The following is an 18,824-nucleotide window of genomic DNA, read 5'->3' as shown; positions in this document are numbered from 1 at the left end:
TCCTCCTCTCCCGGTTCCCCCAACACGTGCCTAACTATTTTCCTCCTCTCCCTGTTCTCCCACCACGTACCTAACTATTTTCCTCCTCTCCCGGTTCCCCCACCACGTGCCTACCTATTTTCCTCCTCTCCCGGTTCCCCCAACACGTGCCTAACTATTTTCCTTCTCTCCCGGTTCCCCCAACACGTGCCTAACTATTTTCCTCCTCTCCCGGTTCCCCCACCACGTGCCTAACTATTTTCCTCCTCTCCCTGTTCTCCCACCACGTACCTAACTATTTTCCTCCTCTCCCGGTTCCCCCAACACGTGCATAACTATTTTCCTCCTCTCCCGGTTCCCCCACCACGTGCCTAACTATTTTCCTCGTCTCCCTGTTCTCCCACCACGTACCTAACTATTTTCCTCCTCTCCCTGTTCCCCCAACACGTGCCCAACTATTTTCCTCCTCTCCCTGTTCTCCCACCACGTACCTAACTATTTTCCTCCTCTCCCGGTTCCTCCCAACACGTGCCTAACTATTTTCCTCCTCTCCCGGTTCCCCCACCACGTGCCTAACTATTTTCCTCCTCTCCCTGTTCTCCCACCACGTACCTAACTATTTTCCTCCTCTCCCGGTTCCCCCAACACGTGCCCAACTATTTTCCTCCTCTCCCGGTTCCCCCAACACGTGCCCAACTATTTTCCTCCTCTCCCTGTTCCCCCAACACGTGCCCAACTATTTTCCTCCTCTCCCTGTTCTCCCACCACGTACCTAACTATTTTCCTCCTCTCCCGGTTCCCCCAACACGTGCCTAACTATTTTCCTCCTCTCCCTGTTCTCCCACCACATGCCTAACTATTTTCCTCCTCTTCCGGTTCCCCCAACACGTGCCTAACTATTTTCCTCCTCTCCCTGTTCTCCCACCACGTACCTAACTATTTTCCTCCTCTCCCGGTTCCCCTAACACGTGCCTAACTATTTTCCTCCTCTCCCGGTTCCCCCACCACGTGCCTAACTATTTTCCTCCTCTCCCTGTTCTCCCAACACGTGCCTAACTATTTTCCTCCTCTCCCGGTTCCCCCAACACGTGCCTAACTATTTTCCTCCTCTCCCGGTTCCCCCAACACGTGCCTAACTATTTTCCTCCTCTCCCTGTTCTCCCACCACGTACCTAACTATTTTCCTCCTCTCCCGGTTCCCCCACCACGTGCCTAACTATTTTCCTCCTCTCCCGGTTCCCCCAACACGTGCCTAACTATTTTCCTCCTCTCCCGGTTCCCCCAACACGTGCCTAACTATTTTCCTCCTCTCCCTGTTCTCCCACCACGTACCTAACTATTTTCCTCCTCTCCCGGTTCCCCCACCACGTGCCTAACTATTTTCCTCCTCTCCCGGTTCCCCCAACACGTGCCTAACTATTTTCCTCCTCTCCCGGTTCCCCCAACACGTGCCTAACTATTTTCCTCCTCTCCCGGTTCCCCCACCACGTGCCTAACTATTTTCCTCCTCTCCCTGTTCTCCCACCACGTACCTAACTATTTTCCTCCTCTCCCGGTTCCCCCAACACGTGCCTAACTATTTTCCTCCTCTCCCGGTTCCCCCACCACGTGCCTAACAATTTTCCTCGTCTCCCTGTTCTCCCACCACGTACCTAACTATTTTCCTCCTCTCCCTGTTCCCCCAACACGTGCCTAACTATTTTCCTCCTCTCCCTGTTCTCCCACCACGTACCTAACTATTTTCCTCCTCTCCCGGTTCCCCCAACACGTGCCTAACTATTTTCCTCCTCTCCCGGTTCCGCCACCACGTGCCTAACTATTTTCCTCCTCTCCCTGTTCTCCCACCACGTACCTAACTATTTTCCTCCTCTCCCGGTTCCCCCAACACGTGCCCAACTATTTTCCTCCTCTCCCGGTTCCCCCAACACGTGCCCAACTATTTTCTTCCTCTCCCTGTTCCCCCAACACGTGCCCAACTATTTTCCTCCTCTCCCTGTTCTCCCACCACGTACCTAACTATTTTCCTCCTCTCCCGGTTCCCCCAACACGTGCCTAACTATTTTCCTCCTCTCCCTGTTCTCCCACCACGTACCTAACTATTTTCCTCCTCTCCCGGTTCCCCCATAACGTGCCTAACTATTTTCCTCCTCTCCCGGTTCCCCCAACACGTGCCTAACTATTTTCCTCCTCTCCCTGTTCTCCCACCACGTACCTAACTATTTTCCTCCTCTCCCGGTTCCCCCAACACGTGCCTAACTATTTTCCTCCTCTCCCGGTTCCCCCACCACGTGCCTAACTATTTTCCTCCTCTCCCGGTTCCCCCACCACGTGCCAAACTATTTTCCTCCTCTCCCGGTTCCCCCAACACGTGCCTAACTATTTTCCTCCTCTCCCTGTTCTCCCAACACGTGCCTAACTATTTTCCTCCTCTCCCGGTTCCCCCAACACGTGCCTAACTATTTTCCTCCTCTCCCTGTTCTCCCAACACGTGCCTAACTATTTTCCTCCTCTCCCTGTTCTCCCAACACGTGCCTAACTATTTTCCTCCTCTCCCGGTTCCCCCAACACGTGCCTAACTATTTTCCTCCTCTCCCGGTTCCCCCAACACGTGCCTAACTATTTTCCTCCTCTCCCTGTTCTCCCACCACGTACCTAACTATTTTCCTCCTCTCCCGGTTCCCCCACCACGTGCCTAACTATTTTCCTCCTCTCCCGGTTCCCCCAACACGTGCCTAACTATTTTCCTCCTCTCCCGGTTCCCCCTACACGTGCCTAACTATTTTCCTCCTCTCCCGGTTCCCCCAACACGTGCCTAACTATTTTCCTCCTCTCCCTGTTCTCCCACCACGTACCTAACTATTTTCCTCCTCTCCCGGTTCCCCCACCACGTGCCTAACTATTTTCCTCGTCTCCCTGTTCTCCCACCACGTACCTAACTATTTTCCTCCTCTCCCTGTTCCCCCAACACGTGCCCAACTATTTTCCTCCTCTCCCTGTTCTCCCACCACGTGCCTAACTATTTTCCTCCTCTCCCTGTTCTCCCACCACGTACCTAACTATTTTCCTCCTCTCCCGGTTCCCCCAACACGTGCCCAACTATTTTCCTCCTCTCCCGGTTCCCCCAACACGTGCCCAACTATTTTCCTCCTCTCCCTGTTCCCCCAACACGTGCCCAACTATTTTCCTCCTCTCCCTGTTCTCCCACCACGTACCTAACTATTTTCCTCCTCTCCCGGTTCCCCCAACACGTGCCTAACTATTTTCCTCCTCTCCCTGTTCTCCCACCACGTACCTAACTATTTTCCTCCTCTCCCGGTTCCCCCACCACATGCCTAACTATTTTCCTCCTCTCCCGGTTCCCCCACTACGTGCCTAACTATTTTCCTCCTCTCCCTGTTCTCCCACCACGTACCTAACTATTTTCCTCCTCTCCCGGTTCCCCCAACACGTGCCCAACTATTTTCCTCCTCTCCCTGTTCCCCCAACACGTGCCCAACTATTTTCCTCCTTTCCCTATTCTCCCACCACGTACCTAACTATTTTCCTCCTCTCCCGGTTCCCCCAACACGTGCCCAACTATTTTCCTCCTCTCCCTGTTCTCCCACCACGTACCTAACTATTTTCCTCCTCTCCCGGTTCCCCCAACACGTGCCTAACTATTTTCCTCCTCTCCCTGTTCTCCCACCACGTACCTAACTATTTTCCTCCTCTCCCGGTTCCCCCACCACGTGCCTAACTATTTTCCTCCTCTCCCTGTTCTCCCACCACGTGCCTAACTATTTTCCTCCTCTCCCGGTTCCCCCAACACGTGCCTAACTATTTTCCTCCTCTCCCGGTTCCCCCAACACGTGCCTAACTATTTTCCTCCTCTCCCGGTTCCCCCACCACGTTCCTAACTATTTTCCTCCTCTCCCTGTTCTCCCACCACGTACCTAACTATTTTCCTCCTCTCCCGGTTCCCCCAACACGTGCCTAACTATTTTCCTCCTTTCCCGGTTCCCCCACCACGTGCCTAACTATTTTCCTCGTCTCCCTGTTCTCCCACCACGTACCTAACTATTTTCCTCCTCTCCCTGTTCCCCCAACACGTGCCCAACTATTTTCCTCCTCTCCCTGTTCTCCCACCACGTACCTAACTATTTTCCTCCTCTCCCGGTTCCCCCAACACGTGCCTAACTATTTTCCTCCTCTCCCGGTTCCCCCACCACGTGCCTAACTATTTTCCTCCTCTCCCTGTTCTCCCACCACGTACCTAACTATTTTCCTCCTCTCCCGGTTCCCCCAACACGTTCCCAACTATTTTCCTCCTCTCCCGGTTACCCCAACACGTGCCCAACTATTTTCCTCCTCTCCCTGTTCCCCCAACACGTGCCCAACTATTTTCCTCCTCTCCCTGTTCTCCCACCACGTACCTAACTATTTTCCTCCTCTCCCGGTTCCCCCAACACGTGCCTAACTATTTTCCTCCTCTCCCTGTTCTCCCACCACGTACCTTACTATTTTCCTCCTCTCCCGGTTCCCCCACCACGTGCCTAACTATTTTCCTCCTCTCCCGGTTCCCCCAACACGTGCCTAACTATTTTCCTCCTCTCCCGGTTCCCCCAACACGTGCCTAACTATTTTCCTCCTCTCCCGGTTCCCCCACCACGTGCCTAACTATTTTCCTCCTCTCCCTGTTCTCCCACCACGTACCTAACTATTTTCCTCCTCTCCCGGTTCCCCCAACACGTGCCTAACTATTTTCCTCCTCTCCCGGTTCCCCCACCACGTGCCTAACTATTTTCCTCGTCTCCCTGTTCTCCCACCACGTACCTAACTATTTTCCTCCTCTCCCTGTTCCCCCAACACGTGCCCAACAATTTTCCTCCTCTCCCTGTTCTCCCACCACGTACCTAACTATTTTCCTCCTCTCCCGGTTCCCCCAACACGTGCCTAACTATTTTTCTCCTCTCCCGGTTCCCCCACCACGTGCCTAACTATTTTCCTCCTCTCCCTGTTCTCCCACCACGTACCTAACTATTTTCCTCCTCTCCCGGTTCCCCCAACACGTGCCCAACTATTTTCCTCCTCTCCCGGTTCCCCCAACACGTGCCCAACTATTTTCCTCCTCTCCCTGTTCCCCCACCACGTGCCTAACTATTTTCCTCCTCTCCCTGTTCTCCCACCACGTACCTAACTATTTTCCTCCTCTCCCGGTTCCCCCAACACGTGCCTAACTATTTTCCTCCTCTCCCGGTTCCCCCAACACGTGCCTAACTATTTTCCTCCTCTCCCGGTTCCCCCACCACGTGCCTAACTATTTTCCTCCTCTCCCTGTTCACCCAACACGTGCCTAACTATTTTCCTCCTCTCCCGGTTCCCCCACCACGTGCCTAACTATTTTCCTCCTCTCCCTGTTCTCCCACCACGTACCTAACTATTTTCCTCCTCTCCGGGTTCCCCCAACACGTGCCCAACTATTTTCCTCCTCTCCCGGTTCCCCCACCACGTGCCTAACTATTTTCCTCCTCTCCCTGTTCTCCCACTACGTACCTAACTATTTTCCTCCTCTCCCGGTTCCCCCAACACGTGCCTAACTATTTTCCTCCTCTCCCGGTTCCCCCACCACGTGCCTAACTATTTTCCTCCTCTCCCTGTTCTCCCACCACGTACCTAACTATTTTCCTCCTCTCCCGGTTCCCCCAACACGTGCCCAACTATTTTCCTCCTCTCCCGGTTCCCCCACCACGTGCCTAACTATTTTCCTCCTCTCCCTGTTCTCCCACCACGTACCTAACTATTTTCCTCCTCTCCCGGTTCCCCCAACACGTGCCTAACTATTTTCCTCCTCTCCCGGTTCCCCCAACACGTGCCTAACTATTTTCCTCCTCTCCCGGTTCCCCCACCACGTGCCTAACTATTTTCCTCCTCTCCCTGTTCCCCCAACACGTGCCTAACTATTTTCTTCCTCTCCCGGTTCCCCCACCACGTGCCTAACTATTTTCCTCCTCTCCCTGTTCTCCCACCACGTACCTAACTAGTTTCCTCCTCTCCCGGTTCCCCCAACACGTGCCCAACTATTTTCCTCCTCTCCCGGTTCCCCCAACACGTGCCCAACTATTTTCCTCCTCTCCCGGTTCCCCCAACACGTGCCCAACTATTTTCCTCCTCTCCCTGTTCCCCCAACACGTGCCCAACTATTTTCCTCCTCTCCCTGTTCTCCCACCACGTACCTAACTATTTTCCTCCTCTCCCGGTTCCCCCAACACGTGCCTAACTATTTTCCTCCTCTCCCGGTTCCCCCAACACGTGCCTAACTATTTTCCTCCTCTCTCGGTTCCCCCACCACGTGCCTAACTATTTTCCTCCTCTCCCTGTTCAACCCACCACGTACCTAACTATTTTCCTCCTCTCCCGGTTCCCCCAACACGTGCCTAACTATTTTCCTCCTCTCCCGGTTCCCCCCACCACGTGCCTAACTATTTTCCTCCTCTCCCTGTTCTCCCACCACGTACCTAACTATTTTCCTCCTCTCCCGGTTCCCCCAACACGTGCCTAACTATTTTCCTCCTCTCCCGGTTCCCCCACCACGTGCCTAACTATTTTCCTCGTCTCCCTGTTCTCCCACCACGTACCTAACTATTTTCCTCCTCTCCCTGTTCCTCCAACACGTGCCCAACTATTCCCCTCGTGCGATCGGAACTGTTCGTAACATTCGGACACTGATAAGAAGTTTCGCGCGGCCACACCTGGTTGAAGACGGTCTCCTCGGGGCAGATGAAGCTCCACTTGAAGGTCCTCTCGACGCCGTCGGCCAGCCGCACGGGCAGGCACACGTGGAACAGCTGGCACGCGTTGTCCACGTCGGCGTAGTAGCCGTACACCTTCTGCTCGCAGCTGAACGTGTCGGCGATGTCCGCGCGGATGGCCGTGGCGTTGCTGGGCAGCCCCAAGAGCTCCTCGGCGCCCGCCTGCCGGCTCACCTGCGGGCCACATGTCCTTGTGAACTCACACTCACACTTGTTCACTTTAACTTCACACTTTTACATCTGGGCAGCCCCAGCAGCTCCTCGGCGCCCGCCTCCCGTACTCACCTGCGGGTCACGTGTCCTTACGAACTCACACTTGCACTTGCTCACTTTAACTGCACACTTTTACTTTACGCGTTACCGAAGAAAAATATCTATGACGGTGAATTTTTTTACGATGCCCGCGCACCACGCAATAAACAGGATGAAGAAAGGCTACATACAAATAAAAGTTATATACTGTATATGTCCTTCTAATTCATATTCTTATGATATTTAATACTGGTCTAAATAGTTTAAAAATTGTGAATATTATTAATATAAAATTATTTTCTAACCTTTTTTTTGAGTGTATTTACAAGTTTATTCATATAAATTAGGTTATTTTTCCATACGAATAACGATGTCAGGTTGCTTGTGAGCTTCCTATGTCGCTGGCAGAGGGAAAAAATATTCAACGTTTATTTTTTATTTTCATTTATTTACTTAAAATTTATCTTGATTATTTTGCTAAATTAAAAAAATAATACGTTCACACACGTGTAAATATTAATATTTAATACAGAGTATTTATTTAATTTGTATTTTAAAAACCTATTATAATATCACTTCTGTCCTAACAATATTTTATTTCTATTTATAATTTGCGCCAAGTAAGTATAACTTCTAACGCGCGTTCAAAAGTACACGCGCTTTTTTTTCCCCATGTGTAATAACTGCAGTGCTGCTATCTGTGGTGGATGACGCCAACTCAAATAAAAAAGCCACAACATAACTTCAAAGTATTAGGTATTTAATGAATTTGAACAAGATAGGCGGTATTTTAATAGAATTCCTTGCCGAAAATCAGGTTCAAAGCCGGGGTTTAATGGTTTTATTTTTTTTTATGGCTTTTTAGCTTTTATCAGTGCCGTTTCATTAAATAGTTTTAAATTTCTGTCTACAAATCAAATGATTCAGTAGTCGACGCAGCTGCTCCGGCAGCGAATTCTAGCGGCGGTTGCGGAAACAGCGTGTGATTAGCGTCGGGAAATGTATTTGAAAACACAATTTTCTCCGCATTATTTTAAAGAATTCTATGTTGAATTTCGTGTCCGAGTTTCGTGTTATGATTGTATTTAAAACATGAGAACGTGAATTTGCTCTTTGTCGAAGTTGGTTGTTGCATACGTCTCCGGCGAGTACTGAAAAACTCTCTCAGCTGTTTGTGACGGAATTAACAAGTCTTGAGGTGTTTTGTTGTTGTTACTATTATTATTGAAACTCTACTATGCGAGATTGATAGATATCTAGCGCCTTCGTTCGAGCTAAAAAAAAATATTAAAAAAACGCGTTAAAAATCGATTTTTCAAATAAATTCTATTGTCACGCACTCTTTGATAACGCTACCAACGCAGTTCCCGAAACGTCGCTTGTTTCCGTTTTGGAAAACTATTGTGTTTGTTTCGTCTTTTCGTTTTGTTGTGTTTTCGTCTCGTTTCAACTGTTGTGCTGAATTTTTTTTTTTTTTTTTGGGTTCAATTCATCATTTGTGGGGTTTTTTTTTTTCGTTCTCTTAGTCCATTTTTCTTTGTTTTTCTTTGTTTGTTGACCATATTCCTGTTATGGAATATTATGTGGTGTATATATCCTGTTGACAACGGCAATTTTTGCTTAATTTGTGTTTTTTTTTTTTGTCTTTTGGTCATGTGCTTAGCAATGGCGTATGTCCAAAAGCTTACATCAAGCAACGCTACTTAGTTTGTAAATTCACAGATGGCAGTGTTGCCGGTGGGTTCATGCGGCCACACAACAACCAAAGTGTCTCGGACGCGCGGTCGTCGCACCGAAGTCCTTGGCCGACCTCCCGCGGGGCGCCGGCACCCGCATCGCCGATGAGCAGCGCTCCTGGCGGCGCGGCCAGGAAGCCTTCAGGGCAGGGAAGGGGGGAGGCAGGATTGATGGTCACGCGCCTCAAGGTTCCTGGGATCCTGCCCGCAGTCGGCAGTGGTGTCGCCGCCGTGTCCCCGATATCCACGGTGGGAAAATATTGCTTCCGCGGCTTTCCTTACCCCTCCACAACCACACAAATCCCACACAACAACGACAAAGGTTTTACACCCTTTGTGCGTCTGAGGTACAGGAAGTAAATAACTCCTTGGCTGGCTAAAGTCTAAAGCGAAATTATCTTACCTGTGACGGCCACAGAAAAAAAAGGGAGGGCGAAAAAAAATGGCAATATAACCATTTCCCCCCCCCCCCCCCCACACTCATCACCTTCCTTTGTTTCGTATTTGAGAAAAAAAATTAATAATATCCTTGAAGGCAGTAGGTTATATTGTGTTATTAAGGTTTCTTCTGAAGGCCCAAATTGCAGCCTGTTGTGTCAATAAGGTTTTTTTTAATATAAGAGTTTAAATTTTAATTTTTATATATATATATATATTATTTTTCAAATTCCTCCTTCCCTTCTTCCAATCCACCGAAAAAAATCTGCTACCAACATTTTGAACAAATTCTTTGTTGAGACAATTATTATTTTTTTTTTTTAGTTTCAAGTATTTATTATCGATTTAACTGAAAAATCGTGTGCAAGTCAAGACTTTTAGTAATTTAAAAATATAATTAGCATCACTGAGATATAAAATATACACGGTAGTTCGAATGCAACAAGTACCGGGTGGGACCTCCGAACCCTAACCACTTGCGACCGTAAGACCTGTCTAGCTGTAACGTAACGTACGTTCAGTATTTGGTTACGTCACGCACCCTCTGCAGCGCACACAAGACGTTTAACGCACCACACTGTTGCTGCCTCCGTGTATTAGCATCCTGAATGGGCTGTGGGTGTCGAAATTTTATTCCTACGGCCGTACTTTCATAGTCTTGCGTTACGTAACTTGTCTCACAGATGGATGTTCCCTAAAGCGATACCGAAGGTCTACGTAACATTCTGCTGCTGTTGTTCTGTCGACAGTGTTTGTTTACAACTTAACGCGCGGTTGTCAGTTTTCGTAGACAAACTTAAAAATCATTGCGTTGCTTTGCAAGAGACAGTAAGACTTAGACACCAATAGCTTTTTTTTACTATTAAGATTGTGACAAGTGACATGACTCAAAATTTATCTCAGTGTGCATATTTTTATTTATTTTTTTTTTTTTTTTAGTTATACGTCTTTAGGCGCGTTATGAAAAAATTAGGCGAATCAATTTTTACGATGTGCGCAAACCATGCAACGAAATTTTCACAGAATTAAAAAAAAACATACAAATAAAAATTATATATAGGGGAGAGTAGGGTATAACGGGGTACTTAGTATAAATCGCTTAAATTTATTGTTTTAATATTGCGGTATATGTATGAAACCATCAGCATGCGTAGATTATAATGTGAGTTTAATTCTGCAACTAGTACCGTGTCTTCTGAAATATTATTATTGCAGAGATTTTTCATTATTTGAATGTATGCACACTACCCTGTTTTACCCAACTGGTTGGGTAAAACGGGGTACAGAAAGCAGATTTTTAAATGATTAAATATGTGCAATATAAAAAATTCTGAACAACATGTAGTATGACAAATAAATACAATTGTCAGTAAAAATATGAGAATTAAAAAAAAATTCAATTATAAGCCTTCACCTTACATGTCCCTCTGTATTTACAGTAAAACTTCACAAAAACATTGGTTTGCGGAAAATCACAAACATTGTTTGAACAACAATAACACAACACTGTTAATTTTGAGGAAGTGGTTAGTCTAATAGCATAATCTAGTTATGTATAATACAACCTTGCATATGCGGTTAACCCAAATATCTGACAAAACATATGATTGTTTAATTAGCCTAATATGGCTTAGTAGGCCCGTCAGAACACAAAATAAGGCCAGAGTCTATATTCCAAACTGGCAGAAATCACATTCAAATGGCCTACAGTCATCTGTGTCTACACCAGCACATCCTTCATGGCTCCAAGAATGACACTTTAAGCATTGCACCCAACTTTCGGCTGATTTTGAAGTGGAGAACTAACTGTTCAGTGCAATACATGCAAGGAACGTCATCATCATCAGACACACGCAAAGTTACTGTTGGTATGGATTTGTTGCTGTCTTCTTTATTCTTATGTTTTTTAGAACTGTTTTGTGATTTAGACACACCAGGATTTTTCCTTTTTAAAGATTTTGGTAAAGCTGACTGAATAATAATTAGTTCGTTCTTATATGGCGAGTCGGTTAGCACAGCTGCCTTGCCCCGTCGTCGTCCTCTTCCTTCTGCAGGTTTCTTTTGGCATGGGGAATCGGCATCACTGTAGTCGGTGGAATTGTGAAGCTACCGTTTGATGAAGCACTTCGATTGTTTTTATCAGATAGGCCTGAACGAGATTCAGTTGGTGAAGATACCAAACCAGATGTCCCAGGAATATTACCAACACTGACATTTCCATGGGACTCTGAAGGCCTTGTGTAAGCTCGGTCAGTTGTTGCAGCAGTCACTGGAATATCACCTACACTGTCATTTTCACTCGGTTCTGAAGGCGTGGAGTTAGCTCGGTCAGTTGTTGCAGCAGTCAGTGGAATATCACGGACAGTGTCATTTCCACTCGGTTCTGAAGGCCTGGAGTTAGCTCGGTCAGTTGTTGCAGCAGTCAGTGGAATATCACCGACAGTGTCATTTCCACTCGGTTCTGAAGGCCTGGAGTTAGCTCGGTCAGTTGTTGCAGCAGTCAATGGAATATCACCGACAGTGTCATTTCCACTCGGTTCTGAAGGCCTGGAGTTAGCTCGGTCAGTTGTTGTCTTTTGGGTGATTGTATAAATGTACTGTAGGTAACTCTGTATAACATTTAGTGTGCATAAAAATACTATTTTTAATTTTAAAAGTCATTTGCACAATTGATCGAAAATATGGTTAAAACAGGAAACTGGTTGGGCAGAACGGGGTACTACCCCGTTTTACCCATTACCTGTGTACCCTGTTTTACCCTACATGCAGGTTCTCAAGCAAAAACGAAAACAGAAAATCTTAACACCAGTCAATTACATCGGTTACTATGGCACAACATAGCAAATATAATACTTTACTTGAATACAACTTACCATAAAATATATCTGCAACCACTGATTAAATATTGTATAGCCAATACACGCTAAACATTTTAGTGAAACATCATAAATTTGTAATTTCCATTATTACGCACGAAAGAATACTGTGCGACACTTCATACTACCTCACTCTAGTGACGACGTGTAGAGGAGTAACTTACCAAACGTACACACAGATAGCAGCACGTGTACGGAAAATAACAGTGGTACCCCGTTCTACCCAACTACCCTGTTTTAACCAACTCTCCCCTATATATATGAGCTTTAAAATCTTATTCTTTAGTAGTTGATATTGGATACTGGTCCACATCATTTAAAAAAATCTATTTATTGTGAATATTAGTGAAAGAAATTGGGTTTATAACTTTTTTATGTGTATTTATATAAGTGAGATTATGTTCACTTAGGTAATATTTATTTGCATTATTACTGAGTTTTTATTTATTTTGTTAATTTGATTGATTTTATATTATATCACTCTATTCCTTTTATTACTTTATTTATATTAATTATTTGCATGCAAAACTACATTTTTATTACACCAAATAAAGAAGTAAGTATAGCTTCTAACGCACGTACATAAGTACAAGTACCAATTATTTATATTTTTTTTTTTACAAGCTGGTAACGTGGAATGGAGTTTTCTCTTTCTTGCAGCGAGGTCCTCAAGTGTGGACATGGAATGTTTGATTTCAAACGAGTAGCATTTAATGCGATCACACGCACTCAAGGTATACTCCAGCAAAGATGACGCATGGTTTGTGTGGCTTTGGACCAGCCCTGGAGGCTGCGAGATAAAGAGATAGAGAGAGAGAGTGTGTGGGGAAAGCGGCGAAGTATGATGATGCGGACGACTCGTGAATAACAGGCGACAGCCGATAAAGCGACAGTCCGAGCGGGCAAGAACCGACCAAAGGCCGATATTTCCACATGGAACTACGAGTAGCTTCAAGTTTAGTTGTCTCACGCTTACAATGAAGAACAAAGTAAGTGGCGACCATTGTTACCAGATTTATACTTCCCGTCTTGATAACATTATAAGTAGAGCCACGGAATTTTCGCGCATTCATTTAGTCGCAAGCTAGAATGCAAACCTCCACACTGTCGCACTGTGTTCATGATTGGACCGCAGTTATCTGGACACGCCCCTCTACGACCGTGAGCCAACGATGTCCAGCTAGGAGAGAAGTAAGCGAATCAGGTAGTGCCAAATAACAAGGATAAAAATGTTCTCGCTGAGAAATCAATCAATGGGAAAGTAAACATGGGTCGAGCACACCTTTAACTTTGAATTCTATCCTGAGGCCAGATGAATCCGCGAAATTTCCGGGACTCTAATTATAAGACTTATTTTGTAGGGCCTATACCATCGTTAATTATCAAAAAAAATGTAAGCTTGTCTTTTAGTACTCACCAGAGATGTGTAAAATCTAATTTCGGTAACAAGCAAAATTCATGTGTTCTCCTGTTGCAAATATACTAATAATACGAAACTTAGTCACGAAATTTAAGGTGGAACTATTAAAAATAATGCCGAGCATGATAAATACACGAAAATTGTGTTTTCAACTACATTTATGAACGCGAATCACACGTAGTTTCCGAGACCGCCGCTAGAATTCGCTGCCGGAGCAGCTACGTCGACTATAGAATCATTCCATTTGCAGCGCGAAATGTTAAACTACATAATGAAACTGCTCCGATACAAGCGAAAAAGACTTGGAAAAAAAAATACTAAACCCTGACTTTGGATCTAATTGTGGACAAGGAAATTTATTAAAATACTGGCCATCTTGTTAAAATTCACTAAACAGTTAATATTATAAAGTTTTAATCTGGCTTTGTGAACTTCGATTTGCATCATCCACCATAGATAGCAGCACCGTTTTTCATATTTCCGTTTCATGCGACTCCATAAAATAGTTGTCAGTGACAGAACTATTACAGTTGTAATAATTGCATGCCTAAAACTATTTATTATTATTATATTTCTAGCAGTCAGTCACTATTAATTAATAAATGATATATCATAGATTTTTGACCAAATCAGTTGAAACAAAGTTGGTGTCTTACAATTGTCTCCTTAGAAACGAAAAAAATATAATAGTATGTTTATGCGCTTGATGAAATACAACAGGAAAATGTATTTCCGAAATTCTCATACCAAACTTTAACTAACATAATACAATGTTTCGTATACATTAAAAAAAATCATTAAATTATGAACTTGTGTCTATGTGCTCAGTGGCATATATCTGGCAACAGAACTCACAGAAACAAGGACAGCGATAATGGCAGAAATAGTGCATTGAAAAGAAAGAGAGAGAAAATGTCCATTTAAATGCACACTGAAAAACTATGGATGAGACAAGCCGCAGACGTGTTCACGTCGTAGACGCATGGACCACGTGCTTAAAGAGAGCAGCGTTGAACAGTTTATTCGTTGAAACAGGAAGAATTCGCGGAATTACATATATCCACCACTGTTTTTTTTTTTTTTTTTTTTTTTTTTTTTTGCGTAATTTAACAGAAACTTCTTTGGGCGCGATGGGAATAAAATATTTCAAGGCACGAATTTTAATGCAACGTTTTCGTGAAACAGTGTTATGAAAGCTGTAATGTCAACAATTCGGTAAATATCGAGGAATTAAATTTAAAAAAAATTAATTAATATTTTGACTATAATGTTTTCATTTTTATCCTTCAAATACTTTCCTTAAATCATATTAATACTATAAAGGGGTTTTTTTTTTTAGAAAATTGTCTTTTTTCTCTCTCTTCCGTTATAACCGTTACAATACAGGTACTTTCAGGTCGATGTTTTGATTGCCAAAGGAGTTTAACTTCTATCGCATGTTCTGAGTGACCCTTTTTTTTTACGTGACAACATCTAATAAATCGATGAACGCCGGCTGCACGCACGAAAAAGTGTCCCGTTACGCACATTGTTCCGTTACGCTATGTCCCGTTACGCTCATTGTACGCTTGCGCTTCCACTCGATTGGCCTATGCGTCCGAGGAGAAGAAAGACAGCGACAGTACACAACTTACATCTACACGTGAACTGTTTCGTCGACTGTTTATAAAGTGAAGTGAAAAGTTAATGTAGTTTTCATTGCTTATTACAACAACAATTTCGGTAATAAAGGCTAATTATTCTTGCATTTTAAAAATCTGATTACTAGTATAATTTCAAGAATTTATTCTTTTTTATTAAAATAAAAGTGACTGAATTTTATTCATAAAAGCATGCAATCATTTCATCAATGTTTTGTTATGACGTCACGTTAAACTATTGTCCGTAAACCGACTTTAGAGACTAACAATTTTTTATTACTTTTCACAGTAACGATCACCTGCACTACAAACAACCCCCCCCCCCCCCTAACCGCGCCGCCACCCTCCCACCGAGATCTACGGCAATGCCAATGAATGAGTGTCCCGCTGTTGCACGGAAACGCGCGGGCAAAACTTTCACAGATCCACGGGCGGCGGTCATCGAGGGTCAAGCAGCCTCAAAGAGTGGCTCGAGTCCAGAGAGGTAGAGAGAGAGAGAGAGAGAGAGAGAGAGAGAGAGAGAGAGAGGTTCCTAAACTTCAGCCTTGCTGAAGTCAACCGGTGAGCTTTCTTCGACGAACACGTTCTTGCAGTTTTCCTCCGTCGAGTAGGAATATAAAAATTTTTTTATCGCAGTAGAGGTTGTATGTGTGTGTGTGCATGTATATATTTATTTAATTTATTTGATAGGGTTTTTACGTTACTATATTCTGCGCGCCAAACGGCGTATTCACGTGTCATTTACGAACTGTCCAATAGTTCTTCAAAAAATGTCTGATTACGGACAGCATTTAAGATCCGTTGCACTTGCCCATACCAGTTCCATTTCATTATTTCGTCTTTAACGTCTTTAAACCACTGGTACCAACTTATGAAGTACTTTTAAAAATTCTAGATAAGTCTAGTGACAGAGACTATACACCACGTGTGTTTCAGGATAATTGAACGCGAGTCTTTTACTTTTGCTGTGTGTGTGTGTGTGTGTGTGTGTGTGTGTGTGTGTGTGCGCGCGTGCGTGTGTGTGTGTGTGGGCGATCCGTGGGAATGACGGTTGCGTAAGATTTCAAATGACGCGGCACCGGGAAGAGAGAAAGATGCGTGATCTCCCTTTTCCCCTCGCCCTCCTCAACAAACTTCCAACCAAACACTTCCTTCCCCCTATCATTTCCCCCTTCGCGCTTCCCCCTGCCGGACCGAGGTGCGCGCGAGAGGTCGACCGAGGCGTGTGCGAATGTCGGTCCCCAGGTACTCGTCACTTCCGGCGTGTCTCTCCGGGGGAACTGCGTCATTCCCCGATCCCGGGTCGGACGCCAGAACAATCCGCGTTCGTGCAATTTTGCGGGTGCGACGGAAGTCAAGGAACGGAAACGTGTTACAACCAGACGGTGCTGCCCTCTGTGCCGGATGGCGCGAACCAAAGTTCACAAAGACCAAAAGGAAAACTTTATAGTACGTATTAACTGTTCGGTGAATATTAAAAAAAGATGGGCAGTAGTTTAATAAAATTCCTTGTCGAAAATTAGGTACAAAGCCGGGAGCCGTTTCATTATATACGTAGTTGAAAATTTTAGTCTGCAAATGGAATGATTCGACTGTCGACGTAGCTGCTCCGGCAGCGAATTCTAGCGGCGGTCGCGGAAACTACTTGTGATTGGCGTCCAGAAATGTTGTTGAAAACACAAAAAATTTACGTTTATCTATCACGCTCGGCATTATTTTAAAAGAATTCTACGTTCGGTTTAGTGTTATGAGTGTCGTATTACAACTTTATCTGCAACATGAGAACACACGAATTTGCTCGTGTGCCGAGGTAAGATGTAACACATCACTGACATTTATTTTTCACTGTTGTAGTTTTTAGCGGTTTATTATTCAGCCTGATGGTGAAGGTCGTTGCTTTCGGAGCAGGAGAAAGAGCGCTGCAATCATAGCATGAGGGCGAGCCACCGCAATCGAGATTATATAAAGTTTAAAAATATTCTACACCAGCGACGACACACAGCGAACTTCGTAACCTTCCGGGACGTCATCCAAAGTGTAAATTGTAGTTATTAAAAGTATAATCTTTTAATACATTCACGCAAAATTTATGTTCTTTGGTACCCCCCACCCCCTTTACAAACGATTTGGTTTCACGACTAAGGGAAATGGTGCGATGGTCGTGATAGCCGATTACTTCTCACGGGCGAGCCGTTTAGCCCAAAATTAGAATTTATTTAAATAATTAATGAACTCATCCTCAAAGACAAGAACATAAAAACTAAATCTCTAAAGTCGCTAACCGCGTCGAAGTCAGTTTTTTTCGCTTACTTCTTCTAAGTACACGATGGATTTCGATGCGGATATCACCATCATTTAGAGAATTTCTTCCGGAAGGTTTATAATATTTTTAATACAGTCATATTAAATTTAACCATAGTAGAGAAAACTCGATGTTTTGTGACCAAGTCATAAATAAAGACGCTTTTCGGGCGCTTACTTGTCTTACGCTGACTTACAAATGAATGATACATCAAATTAATGTACTGCAGGATTGTAGATCTTAAGAGGGCCGACAGAAAAGTCCACGATAGTATATGTCCATCTTCGTAGGATGACACACAGTAACCAGGAATACATTTGAGCGTTGTAGTGCTTGTCACATGCCCAGCTACATGTAGCCTCTTTCGCGTGTGACTTCTGCACAAAGTATATTTTGTGTTGTCTCGTGAGAAATGAAAAGCTGTCAACATTGTTTACAAAGAAATAGGATAGTTATGGACAGTTCGTATAATAATTCATCAACACGGGCACTCGCTTAGAGAACTTGTTACTTATAAGTAGTGACTTATTCAATTTTAATGACGACATAATTAGTGGATCGCACACGTGCGCAGCAAGGGTCGGTCACTAGTTGAATATAAAAAACGGCAATGCTGGAATCACGATTGAGGGACGGGAAGTTAAGCCGGGAATTTAAACCACTCAAGGAATGCATCGACGTAATAACGCAACACGCAACCAATGCAAGTTAAATCACAGTCGTTTACAAGCACGCAAGTCTCAAGACGTTTCGAACACGACAACTTGAAACTGTAAAACAGTTGAAAAACGAATTTCTTTTCCAGGTTACTTTTGTTCATCCATCATTATCACGGAAATATATGAAATTTACTATGATATGATTGTTAATTGTTTTGGTTTTTTTTTTCCTTTCGCGTAGTGCGTAAGTTAAACAAATGAAAACGTCGTTTTCATAATGAAAAAAAACATCATCGTGAGATTCTATGCACACAACGTCTGCGTCTTTAACGGTTTTTCGGAACACTTCACTTCTGACATGGCCGTCGAAAACGAAATAAATTTGGAAGTTTAACAAAACTTGCTTTGCATTACTGCGACCTGCGTAGTTCATGAACCGATACTCTAAAAGGTGGTTGCTGGACTCTTGCGTCTTGCGTTTCTTGTGTTGTTTATAAACCCGGCCTTACTGAGCTGAGCGCGGGAAAAATATATTTCGAATTAATTTAATTTTTTTTTAGGTTGAACTGGTGCATTAATAATAAAAATTTTATTTACTCAATTCGATTGTAAAATCTGTTAAATACTGCCACGTACAATAAATACATTTTTGGGATAAATATCAAACTTGGATTAACAAAACTTTTTTTTTTCCAACAGTTCAGTTCGAACAAACTTTTAAACATTGACGGCTT

The 18,824-nt window shown here is 44.3% G+C and overlaps 1 protein-coding gene across 1 annotated transcript in view; it reads right to left on the bottom strand.

Moving 5' to 3' along the window:
- The window catches only part of LOC134530479 (U-scoloptoxin(01)-Cw1a-like), a 40,428-nt gene that overhangs the window by 4,755 nt on the left and 16,849 nt on the right, over positions 1-18,824 (bottom strand). The window contains exon 4 of the mRNA XM_063365318.1: positions 6,708-6,941. Coding sequence (XP_063221388.1) covers positions 6,708-6,941 — 234 coding nt within the window. The remainder of the gene's footprint in view (positions 1-6,707; positions 6,942-18,824) is intronic.

Source organism: Bacillus rossius, chromosome 1 (genome assembly GCF_032445375.1).
Source record: "Bacillus rossius redtenbacheri isolate Brsri chromosome 1, Brsri_v3, whole genome shotgun sequence".
Classification (NCBI taxonomy): Eukaryota; Metazoa; Arthropoda; class Insecta; order Phasmatodea; family Bacillidae; genus Bacillus; species Bacillus rossius.
This window is presented reverse-complemented; position numbering and strand designations above follow the sequence as displayed.